Here is an 11817-nt window from a genome sequence, read left to right as displayed (position 1 = left end):
AGTGAAGACTTCATTCTCCACCTGTGGCCACAGGAACCAATGCATGAACACAGCAACATCTGTGATTTGTGGATGTTACAGTGGTTTGTTGGTAAAATAAGGTTCAGCTGCTTGACAGTGAACGCTATACTTGTCTCTTGAGAATGCACTCTGAAAACACCAACCAATCTTTAGGGAATTGGTCAGTGACTCATTTACAAGTGTTACTAATGGTTACGGTTCATTACCAGTTTATGGTGCAGCTGGTTCCAAATGGTTCTGGGCCGTAACTACCAAAGCCAATCACAGGAAGTAAGGCCCAGAATAATGTATAGATCCACACCAGAGCCACACACAGAGAGGCATGTTTTTTCTCAATCCACTGACCTGAGACAAAGGAACAAGTACATTAGAGAACATCTAAAAGCTTACTTGATGGCTCCATAGTTCCTGGGACTGAAATATACTAGCCGGGTATTATTATCTCAGCTGTCACAGCCTGATTCTGTTAGCTGAGAGAAAGATATGCAGTCCATCAGAATTAGAAATCTATGCCGTGCACTAGATATTCATAAATGACAACTATTATCTCTGATCTTGTGCAATGACATAATATACTTTCAAGTAGGAAGGCAAACTGTAATAATGCAAATAATGCAATAAATGTATTCAACCACAAACCAGCTTGAGTGATCTCATTTGCTCAGCACGTGCTTTTTTCTTTATTTGCCTGAGAAAAAACAAGTGCTGTTGAATGATTTTATGAGAAATTTGCAACGAAAAAAGTTTGAGATTTAAAATGTTTTTCATGTCTGATTTTTTTTTAAACAGGCAGTTTCAATTGAAACTCGTTCTTGACTAAGCTGATCAAAATTATTTAGTTCATTTAATATAATTGCAATGTATGTACAATGTAGATTACACATCATAAAAATCAATCAGCAATATTAATACTATGTACTAAGACAATGATATTATTTATTTTATATGTGCTCTTATTTGGGGTTAAAGTGTAAAATTCTTCAGGAAAAGGGGCATCAGATTATGGGGAAATTGATTTCCCTCAGTGATCGTGCTAATTATTTGTCCAGCAAGAATAACCCAATTCTGTACTTTCATCAGTAACACCTGATGGAAATGAATGACTGGGTAGGCCTATATTTGAACTCATTTGCATATAAAATAATAAAATAAAACAACAAAAATTCAGTGGATAAAAATTACCATACTGAAAGCTACAGATCTTGAAGCAGCGGTCGAGTGAGATAAGGCAGGTAGTGATGAGAGACCCAATGCCAAAAACAAAGCCCTGAAAACCATACCACATACATCCTGTTTCCCCAAAAATACATGCATGCGACAGACTAAGAGAGACAAGAGAGAGAGAGAGAGAGAGAACAGTTAAGAGCAGAAGCGAAATACTGAGCACAGCAAATCCAAAAATAACTTAAAATAACTACACATTTAATATACTAAAACGTATTTTCTATAAGACTGAACCTTACCAATTTCTTCTTGTATGTATATATATATATATCTCACACTTGGCTTTTCAGAATCCAAAACGATGTTATTTATGTTGTTTTTCTTCACAAATGCATTTCTTCTTTTTCACAAAGCATCCTCCATCTGAGGGCATGTTTTGGTGGTTTGTGGGTAAAAAAGAATACTTTCAGCTATATAAAAGTGAAACCCTTTTAGCCCCTTGAGAATGCACTCTCAGTACCATGAAACACATAGTGGCTTGAGATTTCAAAGGATTTTTTCCCCCACATAAATCTTTTTCTGCCCTTCTGAGTAGTATAAGCGAATGAATTTAAAAAGTAAAAATAAATAAAGCTTCAAGAGCACATCAAAAGTATTTTGACCAAATGTCTGTTCAATTTTAAATCCCCTCTAAAGTCAAATCAGATCTATAATATAGTCTGCGTTTATGTTCTGCATTATGTAATATCATCATCAATGGCTTATACTCGGACTGTCAATCTTCTTTCTTAACCAACACAATCCTCTGGTCTTGACTAACTCTCACAAACTCCAAGAGATATTGGAGGGATAATCACAAGAGTGACTGATGCATTCAAATATAAGCTTAAAGGGAGATTTTATAACTTGTAATGTACACTGGCAGGCCAAGCAAACTTAATCTTACCCTTCAAAATACATGTTCAGAATCACGCTCTGTCTAAAGCAGTCGCAGTCAGTGCAGTGCTGGTACCTTGAGATGATGATACATGGCGCCCCCAGCAGGCTGTAGCCGAAATCACACACGGCCAGATTGATGGTCATCAGCTCGTGCGCTCTGAGCTTCTTTCTCCTCTGTCCGTAAACCAGCAACACCAGTCCATTCCCAACCACCGACACCGCACCTGAGATAGACAGAGAGAGATATTGATCATATATATCACAACCAAAAACTGTATTCAAAATGGTATTCATTAGTCAACCGCTGGAATCCTCCTCACACAATGGACAGACGAACTTCTCGTATACATGGATCTAATGTAAAAACTGTACATTTATGGCTTTCAGTTTTTAATTTTGTGTCATCTTTTCAAAAATGATTCTATTGTTATTTATGTATCAATATTACTTAATTAATTTGTATTATTGTTGTTTATTTTATTTATTATTATTTATTTTTCTTTATTTTGAAGCCAGGGGTGGGACGGTTTGTGATGGGTTCTAAATTTGCACAGTTGCTTTTTGTTTTATACTACTGTTCCAGGAAGAAAATTTGTATATATATATATTCATTATTTTATTTTTTATTTTTAAATGAATGGCTAATATAAATATAGACAGTGTTACTCACTTTTGCATTAACTTAAAAAATAGATAATAGATAAATCCAGAAGAACTGTGGCAATGTCTCCAACATGCTTCAATAAATACTTGCAAAGCTTTTAGGCACTTGTGTTTATATGCTATAAAACGAGGATGCTGTCCAAAAAATAATGTCAGAAATATTTTTTTTTAATCACTGGATTATTACAATTAAATGGCAAAATGAATGTTTGGAAATGTAAACTGATATTTCCTACTGACACACTACAGCAAAAGATAGAAATAACCATTTTTAGCTGCCGTACTAGTGCTCTAATCATTTTGGCCACATATCACTATAAATCAAATGTTAAATGTAAAATTTTAATATTAAAAATATATGAAAATGTTTGTAATGTTGCAGTATTGCTTTTAAAAGTAAAATGTAGATGTATTTTAAATAGCAAGCTAAATTGTAGTCATTCAAATAACCAATTTCTATTTCTTTTTTGACTTTTAAAAACTTTTTACGTGTTGAAATTTTTAATGGGGCAATACCTGTACTTAACTACAGTGAGAGTTTTAATATATTTCAGTACTGTAAACATATTTTTATAACTCTAACTATATTTTCCTACAGTAGCTAACATGTAATTTAATAGTAAGATTACTTATAGTCAACCAGTGCACCAGTGTTTGTTTGTTTGTTTTATTTATTTAGAGCCATTTATGCTCTACATCCAATAAAATTATTTATTTTTTTATTTATTTTTTTTGCAAGGAGCTAAAAATATTGATTTGGTCAAACACACACACTGATGCATATGAGCACCTCTTGCTGCACTGCAGTTTTTAAAGGACTCTGTAATAGCAGTTGTATTTATTGTGCAAATCAGCACAGCAGTGTATTGATTGTAGAGGACAAGTGTCTTTAGATTGCATAGGTTGTGATTGCAGTTCAAGTCTTGGCTGAATAAACAGAGCAGACTCCCATGAAAAAAAAAAGAAACCTTGACATATGTTGGTTTTTACTACTTAATAATTCATCTCTTAAACAAAAGCATCTTCAATAGTGGTCTTTATAAATTTGGACCCCACTGAACTCCTCTATGTAATAAACAATAATTTCATAAAAGATGAATAACTGACCTGTGATGATGAGTAAGATGGCTATGCTGAGGTCAGCAGATGAAGACAGCTGTGAGTGGAAGGCGTGAGGGATGGAGGACGGGACAGAGATAGACCCCATCCACGAGCCATTCATTCTCTTAGACATTAACTAATAACAGAGAACCAGACAGAAAGGAAACGAGAAAGACTGAGACATAATGATGCTGCTATACATAATATATATAATATATAAATAATCCATTCAACTTTAAAATGTTGGACACATGAAATGCCAACTTATATGAGAAAAAAATACAGCTGTGTAAGTACAATTCAGCTTTAAATGTGAGCGTCAAATGAAATATTTCCACAGAGGCACATCTGAGCAAAGAACAAAGTGAAAGTTTTTCACTCACCTTCCTCTGTCAGTCCACCTCTTCTGTGTTTGTCTCTCTGTGTTTTCAGTCTGCCACTGTCTCTTAATCTCAAAGTGAAATGCTTGCTTTTCAGTCTTAAGCCTCTTTTGTTCCTGTTGCTCTCTGTTTATACGGGAGGAGCGAATCAATTCGGCTTTGGTCAGTCTGCCAGAGGACCATCAGGATTCATGCACACTAACCCTCCCATACTTTTGAACTCCCACCTCCCTCTTTATCCACATCTCTACCTTCCTCTCATCCCTTTTGCACTCCTAACACACCTCTGGGATTAGAGGACAGTCAAAGTTAGTATTTATAGACAACAGGAGCCGTACATGATGTTTTATTGAGATGAACAAACGGTTAAGGCAACACTCGTTGGTGCTATAAGATTAATAAATCCCAGTGATATATTCTGTGTTTAAGAGAAAGAGGCCGAGGTCAGAGTAAATGTGCAACCTAACAACTAAAGTCTCTTAATCCTCTGTCCTCATTCTTATCAACAGAATTGAACAGCTTTAAACACACATACAGTAAATGCAAGGACACGCTGTGCCATAAGTCTAATGTTTTAAGGCTAAACCACGAGTCTATGCAACACGGATTTTGTAATAAGATGATAGTTTGGAACCTAAGGTCATAAACAACAGTTTAAGATTGCATTATTTTAGAAAATGTCAACTCTATTGTTATACACTTTTGAGTGATATATGTATATACTTTTTTTTAGCATTAAGCACCATGCTCATCATTGGTAAATCTGTGCCTTGATAATGCAGTGCATTAATGCTGAAATATGTCCATTGGTCTTTGACTAAAACATCAATAACATTGATAGACATATTTCATAAAGGCCCATCAGCTGAAATAATGGCATGTCTTTGTCAGGTTACATTATTCATGGAAAACTGCCCCCGATCCACAAATGGACTGAGTATTGAACTAAAAGAGTGAGTCAGGGAGCTTGCAACAGAGCGCTTAATTGAGAGCAGTTTCAAAGTGACACTGTATTTAACTAAAAACAGTGGGAGGTTAGAATATTTCATAACTATTACCAGCAGATCGTATCTAACAGAAACTTTCCTGTCAATCAAATCATGTGGTTGCACTTTTGACAATCCACTTTAGACATGCTACCAACTATCAATGACTTGGCAAATGCATGTCAAATAACTTTTTATTAGATTTTAGGTTAGGGTTAGCAGAAAAAGTTGACGTACTTGCAAAGTTTCTCTATTGGCGGACCATCAAAATAAAGTGCAAACAGATATTCTGCATATAGTCTAATATGACTGATAGTTGACAAGTATTTGCAAAGTTACTTATGGTATAATGTCTAAAGTGGACTATCAAAGTACGGTCTCATATTCTCATGAACAGTGATGTCATTTGACTAAATAGGGCTTTTCACACTTAAAATAGGGGGTCAACTTAATCTATTTTTTTCCCCTCAGTGATTCACACTATATATTTATAAACCTTATTAATGTTCAAACTTACAGCATCACACAAGCAGTTTAAAACTGTCTCTGGTAACTCGCATGTTCTGTTCTCTAGATTTTAGTTTTTATAGGACATAATGCATAGGAACCTCAGTAGACTTTTTCCAACCATTACTGTAAAGATTGGTAACTATAAAAATAACCATCTCACACACCACCAAATAATATTTTATAAACATAGGCTGAATTTTTGGTGCATGCAACCCAAGTTTTACTACTGGATTCTGATCGGTGGTGCAGACATCCCTACTTTCACGGGACTATTAAAATTACCATTATAGTCTCTGGTTAAAACAGCCCTCGAATGTTTTTCTCAAGCACTCATATGGTGAATGTAGAAAGCAAAGGACAACTTGTGCAGGTTGTTGAAAATTTCAGTATAAGCCACTTATCTACAATATGCTCTTACACCTAATAAAATGCACTTCTGTTATGCATAGTTTTCACCACTCATCTAGTTTATGAACTTTATACGGTTAGGTTTCCATCCAACACTAACTTTGCTACCCCACTACTCATTAAAATCTCCACCCTAATTTACTGGCCCACCCCAATAAATACTGGTTTGGCACGGCTGTGGTGAATGCATAACGCTGTACTTAACGTTGAAAAAGTTAAGTGCACATGTCCAGTTAACTCATTTGAAATCCACTTTTGCTTTGGGAAACACTTCAGTTTGCACATTAACCACACCACTTCTAAAATAACTAGAACAATGCACATGCAAATCAATCAATATAACAGAACTGACAAAGAAATCAACTTAAGATTAATGACAACATGACATGGCAATGATGGTTTACCTTAACTTCCAAATTAAGGAAAAAAAAAAAAAAAAAAAAAAAAAGTCTGCCCCAAATGGGTCACTACTTTTAGACGAAAAACACTTTCCAATTCTCACAAACAGAGGACTTTATTCAGTCACAGGTTGTTAGCAGACAGAAAATCCTTTTGAAGTCAACATCCATTTTTTACCTCACACAACAGAACAGAGTATTTTCATATAAAAATAACATTGGTCTTCAAGTCAGGCATGTAATCAGGCATGTGGTGCAAACATCCAACCAGATGGGAGAACGGTGGGTCACGTGTCAACCACAACAAATGGGTCAGATTTACTCCTTGGATGCCATGTGTGCCATCAGGTCACATACACGGTTGCTGTAACCAAACTCATTGTCATACCTACAGGAAGGAAAAGAATTAAATGTGTCATTCAAAACTACGAGTCTCAAACTGGTCTTTCAAGTGGAGTTGGAAAAATGTAGTTCGAGTAAAGCAAAAGTGTGACCAAATGGATTAAGCCATTTACAAAAAACAAGAGCTGAATTCTAGAGGACACAGGAATTCTGACATTGGGGAGGAAAGGGAAGCAGCATCTTACCATGTGACCAGCTTGACAAAGTGATCGTTGAGGGCAATGCCAGCACCGGCATCAAAGATGGATGAACGCACATCCCCGTTGAAGTCAGTGGATACCACCTGCACACAGCAGGAAGTTATAAAACGCTGCTGAAAAACCCTGTCCACGACACTGAAATAAACTATGTATACCTGGTCCTCAGTGTATCCCAGAATGCCTTTCATGGGTCCATCAGCCGCAGCCTTGACCACTTTCTTGATCTCATCATACTTGGCCTGCAGAAGAGAGATTAAGCCAACAGGTCAGTCAATTCACCAACACTGCACCCAGAATGAATCAGTCCTGCTGTAGGGGAAATAAAGTTCATTCAACTCTGCAGATAAACTCACAGGTTTCTCAAGACGGACCGTCAGATCCACTACAGACACATTGGGCGTGGGGACACGGAAGGCCATACCAGTAAGCTTGCTGAAATAACAAGCATCAGAGCATGTTCGGACAGCAGAAAGCAGAAGCAAAAACAAAACCAGTCCCAAGCAGATCATTCCACTTTTGAGTAATTACAGGAAGTGGATCAAAACCCTTCAAAGTTGTCCTAAAAAAACTAATTGCATTCTTGTCCTAGGTAAACTCTGAACTTTTTTGAACTCTGACCTTTAAAAACAGCACAGGGGAGCACTTTCATGGAAATGGAATTTAAAACTAATCTGGAAAATGAATGGAATACAATCTAACAGACGTGTTACAGACCCATTGAGCTCAGGAATGACTTTGCCCACAGCCTTGGCAGCCCCAGTGGAGGCTGGGATAATGTTCTGACTGGCACCGCGGCCATCCCTCCACAGTTTTCCTGAGGGCCCGTCCACGGTCTTCTGTGTGGCTGTGATAGCATGAACAGTGCTCTGAAAAAGGGGAAGTGGGAGACTTAACATTCTGTGAAAGATTAGAAAACCAAAGCTCTATGTGCATCTCGTTTATTTGCATCAACGATGCATTTCAATAAGAACCAAGTGTAGGGCTTGATAAGCAGAAGTGGAACAGAATAAATTGTTTGATGCATCATGTCAGGTTGCAATCAAATTTAGGTCCAAAAGCTTTTTGGCGAGATTGGAAAGGCAGTTTAAGCTTACCATAAGACCTTCAACGATGACAAAGTTATCATGGATGACCTTGGCCAAGGGAGCCAAGCAGTTGGTGGTGCAGGAGGCATTGCTAGTAAACAGACAGACCCGTGGAATCAGTGACAAAGAGGGAATCATTGGCATGAAATGCAGGGTTTAACTTGAAGTGTTTGGGCTTAACATGCTTGAGTTTAACTGTTTGCTTTAGTACACCCCCTACAGGATATTAGCCATGACTGCATATCTCTGCAGCACAACAATATAAAACAGAAAAAGCATGCACATATGAGAATGCCAAAACTTAAAGTAAAACTGAATTCATTCAATTGATAAAGTGTCTATAATGAAAGTTAAACTCAAATTGACAAAGTTCTTTTACCATAAAAACCCAAACAAGAAGTCCAATACGCTACACTACTAACAATTTAATAAGCTCATATTTCATGTTGTACATTTTATATTACTTAACTAAATGGCTCCTCCTGGTCACACCAAGTTTGTCGATTTAACATGTCATACAAGTGTACATCCTTACCTGACAACACTAAGGGAATTATCATATTTCTCATGGTTGACACCCATGACAAACATTGGGGCATCTGCACTGGGGGCAGAGATGATGACTCTCTTGGCACCACCCTTAAGGTGAGCCTAGCAAGAGAGAGCAAAGGTTCAGACACAAGTGCACATTAGCATTGATGACTGATGTAATGACTAGGACTACATACAGATGCCTTCTCGATGGTGGTGAAGACACCAGTAGACTCCACAACATACTGAGCCCCTGCATCACCCCATTTAATGTTGGCTGGATCCCTCCTGTGTGGACACAGATGGAGGTCATCTCACATCTCAATGCGTAGCAGTGAATACATCACAGTATTTGTAGGGACAGGGACACTCACTCGCTGAAGACGGTGATAGCTTGACCATCAATGACCAGCTTGCCACCTTCAGCTTTGACCTCACCCTTGTACTTTCCATGGGTGGAGTCATACTTAAACATGTAAACCTGTGAAGAATCAAAAGGGAAGTCAGATTTAAGGAAAAAACCTAAACTTTAAAGTAAGCTGTATTAAAGGCTAAGGAAATTCAGCCCACCATCACTCAGAAGGAAACCAAAATTAGGAACTTGCCATGTAATCAAGGTCAATGAATGGGTCATTGATGGCCACGATCTCTACTTTCTTGGACTGGAAAGCAGCACGGGTCACCAGACGCCCAATACGGCCAAATCTGTGCGGATTTAAATACAATTATGGAGGATGATATCAAATAAGACTGCAGATTTCTGAAGTATCATGCGATACTGAAGGCTGGAGTAATGTTTGCCTAAAACTTAGGAGTAAAATAACACTTTGAAATCTAACAGAAGTTGTGCATTGTAATTTTACATTACTACAGTTTTAAAACTCAATGTGCACAAAAAAAAAAAAAAAAAAAAAAAAAAAACCCAAGTGAACCGAGTGCTTTTAAAAACCCCCAGAAAAGCCACATTCAGTCAAGCACAAAAGCAAACACCTACAGCAAGTTCCTCGCAGCAGCAGCCACTAGATGGCGCACAAGTTCTATTTCTGAACAAGTATAAAACCATTTCTCGTCCGCATGAGCCCTGTGACTGGGCCCACTTGTGACCTACTAGTAAACAGATAGCAGGTTTACATCTTCCCAAATCCAACCCTTCAATATGTGCCAGAGAAAATAAAGCAAAACCCTGAGGAATGGTCTAGTACGGTTTAGTTCTGGTACTACTAAAGCACTTGACTTTGCTAGAGCTTCAGAAGGCCTGCCCTCTGCCAAGCAGACTGTGATAAAGAACTTCTGTAGGCCTCCAGCTGTCATTGTGAGCCATTTTGGTGCCTATAACACAAGCAATGCTCACAAGACAGATAAAAGGCAGGACTGACTCCATAGAAGTCCTCTTCCATTGCAACACTTTCAGCTATCCATTAAGTCAATATGAAAGTGGAGATCACAGTACAAACTGATAAGACATACTGATATGGTGGAAGTACAATTTCAAAACACTTGCATTAAGACGGTTAAGACTGAGAAATGGGCTAAAAAAGTAGAAACTTCTGTAGATAATGCTCCTGGTAAATGAGGTTGACCGTTTGACTTTAAATCTTCAGGATACTCAAGTGGCATGTTATAATGGGATCTAGAAAGGAATGACAGACACCTTTTTGAAAAAGTACACTTAAATATGCAGTTACTGAAGTGTACTTTAACACTTCAGTGTAAACTGAATTACTACATCAATTAGAAACAAGTTATTGTATTATAGCTTAAATTTGTTAAATGCAGTTAGAAGTCTTGATACGGTTACCAGATTTGGAATATGGTTCAAGCATAAAAAAAAACAAAAAAAAACAATTCAACAGGAATTTTTTTTTTTTTTATGTCCAAGTGAAAAAAAAAAAAGTTCCTTTTTAAAAGTATACTTCAATGTTAAGACACTTCTGAAATCAAGGATTCTTTTATACAAGTAGCATGCTACATTCAGGATCTATTCACTGTGAGTGTTCTGCAGCTACAGATGGTTCAATTATGCATTAACACATTAATTTTTGGAAATTAAGCCAAAACCTTCAAGTGAAAGACCTTGCACAGCTGACCCAAACAGGTTTGCTGTAAGCTGGACCTTAACTTTGCAAGACAGTAGGTCAAGCACTGAACTTGTAGTGAAATATTCAGGGCTAAATGTGCATCAGAATCAGAAAGAGCTTTATTGCCAAGTATGCTTGCGCATACAAGGAATTTGTTTTAGTGACATAAGCTTCCAGTAAACAGAGACAACACAGACAAAAAAAAAAAATTTACAGGAGATTTACAAATTGGCAAATAAATAAGTGTATAAAGTGCATGAACGATGCATGTGCCCTGTACATGTAGCTTAAGGATCACATTTCTAGTTGCATAACTCCCTAAGCTTTGGAAAGGTCACAGCTTATGCTGAGGGTCTCTCATTGCAGACACAGCCCAGCCAGTGAGAGACTGATCTGTATTTTTGAGGGCTTACCCATTGATACCAACTTTAACCATGATGCCTGATTTGTTCTTGTCCTCTGGGAATAGAAAAACAAAAAACATACAGTTATTTGACTACATTGCGTCAGTCATTATTGGATCAAGCACAGAGTACAGTTTGTGAACATGCAGCTGTTATCAAGAGAGGAGCTCATATCAGTTTAAACTCACGTTCAAGAGATTACAACTCAAGTTCAAGCACTTGCCTTTTGAAGGCCTAAAACTTTATGTAAAGTCTTTATATAGCTCTGAACAAACAGCTTTCATGCAGCATTGTCACAATAACCTCTCCCACACTTTCAGCTGTGTATTCCATGCATATGTAAATTAAAGACTTAATTCATAACTTCAATAAAGGACCTTTCATGAGTATTATGAACTTAGACAAGAAAACAACTCACTATATGCTATGAATCGTGTATGAATAATAATTTACCGTTTGTGAGAAGCCTCTGTCCGTGCTGACACTTGGTGTGAGTAGACTGATTACGAGCATGAGGTTAATTTATATCTGGTGCGGCGGCGTTGAC

General features: G+C 37.3%; 2 protein-coding genes across 2 annotated transcripts in view; both read right to left on the bottom strand.

Moving 5' to 3' along the window:
- The window catches only part of opn9 (opsin 9), an 8722-nt gene extending 4687 nt beyond the window's left edge, over positions 1–4035 (bottom strand). Inside the window, exons 1-5 of the mRNA XM_059567001.1 lie at positions 3895–4035; positions 2198–2348; positions 1204–1343; positions 228–366; positions 1–21 (exon numbers count right to left, since the gene is read on the bottom strand). The exon at positions 1–21 is cut by the window's left edge and continues 94 nt beyond it. Coding sequence (XP_059422984.1) covers positions 1–21; positions 228–366; positions 1204–1343; positions 2198–2348; positions 3895–4021 — 578 coding nt within the window. The 5' untranslated portion in view covers positions 4022–4035. The remainder of the gene's footprint in view (positions 22–227; positions 367–1203; positions 1344–2197; positions 2349–3894) is intronic.
- Positions 4036–6667: 2632 nt separating this feature from the next.
- gapdh (glyceraldehyde-3-phosphate dehydrogenase) lies at positions 6668–11325 on the bottom strand. The gene is made up of 11 exons (XM_059567427.1): positions 11280–11325; positions 9394–9493; positions 9163–9269; positions 8986–9076; positions 8793–8908; positions 8267–8348; positions 7887–8038; positions 7526–7604; positions 7328–7411; positions 7158–7255; positions 6668–6958 (listed from the first exon to the last, which is right to left on the bottom strand). The coding sequence occupies exons 1-11, from the start codon at positions 11300–11302 to the stop codon at positions 6889–6891; spliced, it is 1002 nt and encodes a 333-aa protein (XP_059423410.1). The 5' UTR covers positions 11303–11325; the 3' UTR covers positions 6668–6888.
- Between the last annotated feature and the right edge of the window lie 492 nt (positions 11326–11817).

The sequence above is a fragment of the Carassius carassius genome, chromosome 15, assembly GCF_963082965.1.
Source record: "Carassius carassius chromosome 15, fCarCar2.1, whole genome shotgun sequence".
NCBI classification, from domain to species: domain Eukaryota; kingdom Metazoa; phylum Chordata; class Actinopteri; order Cypriniformes; family Cyprinidae; genus Carassius; species Carassius carassius.
Note: the sequence above shows the minus strand (reverse complement) of the source record. Positions and strands in the feature narration are given on the sequence as shown.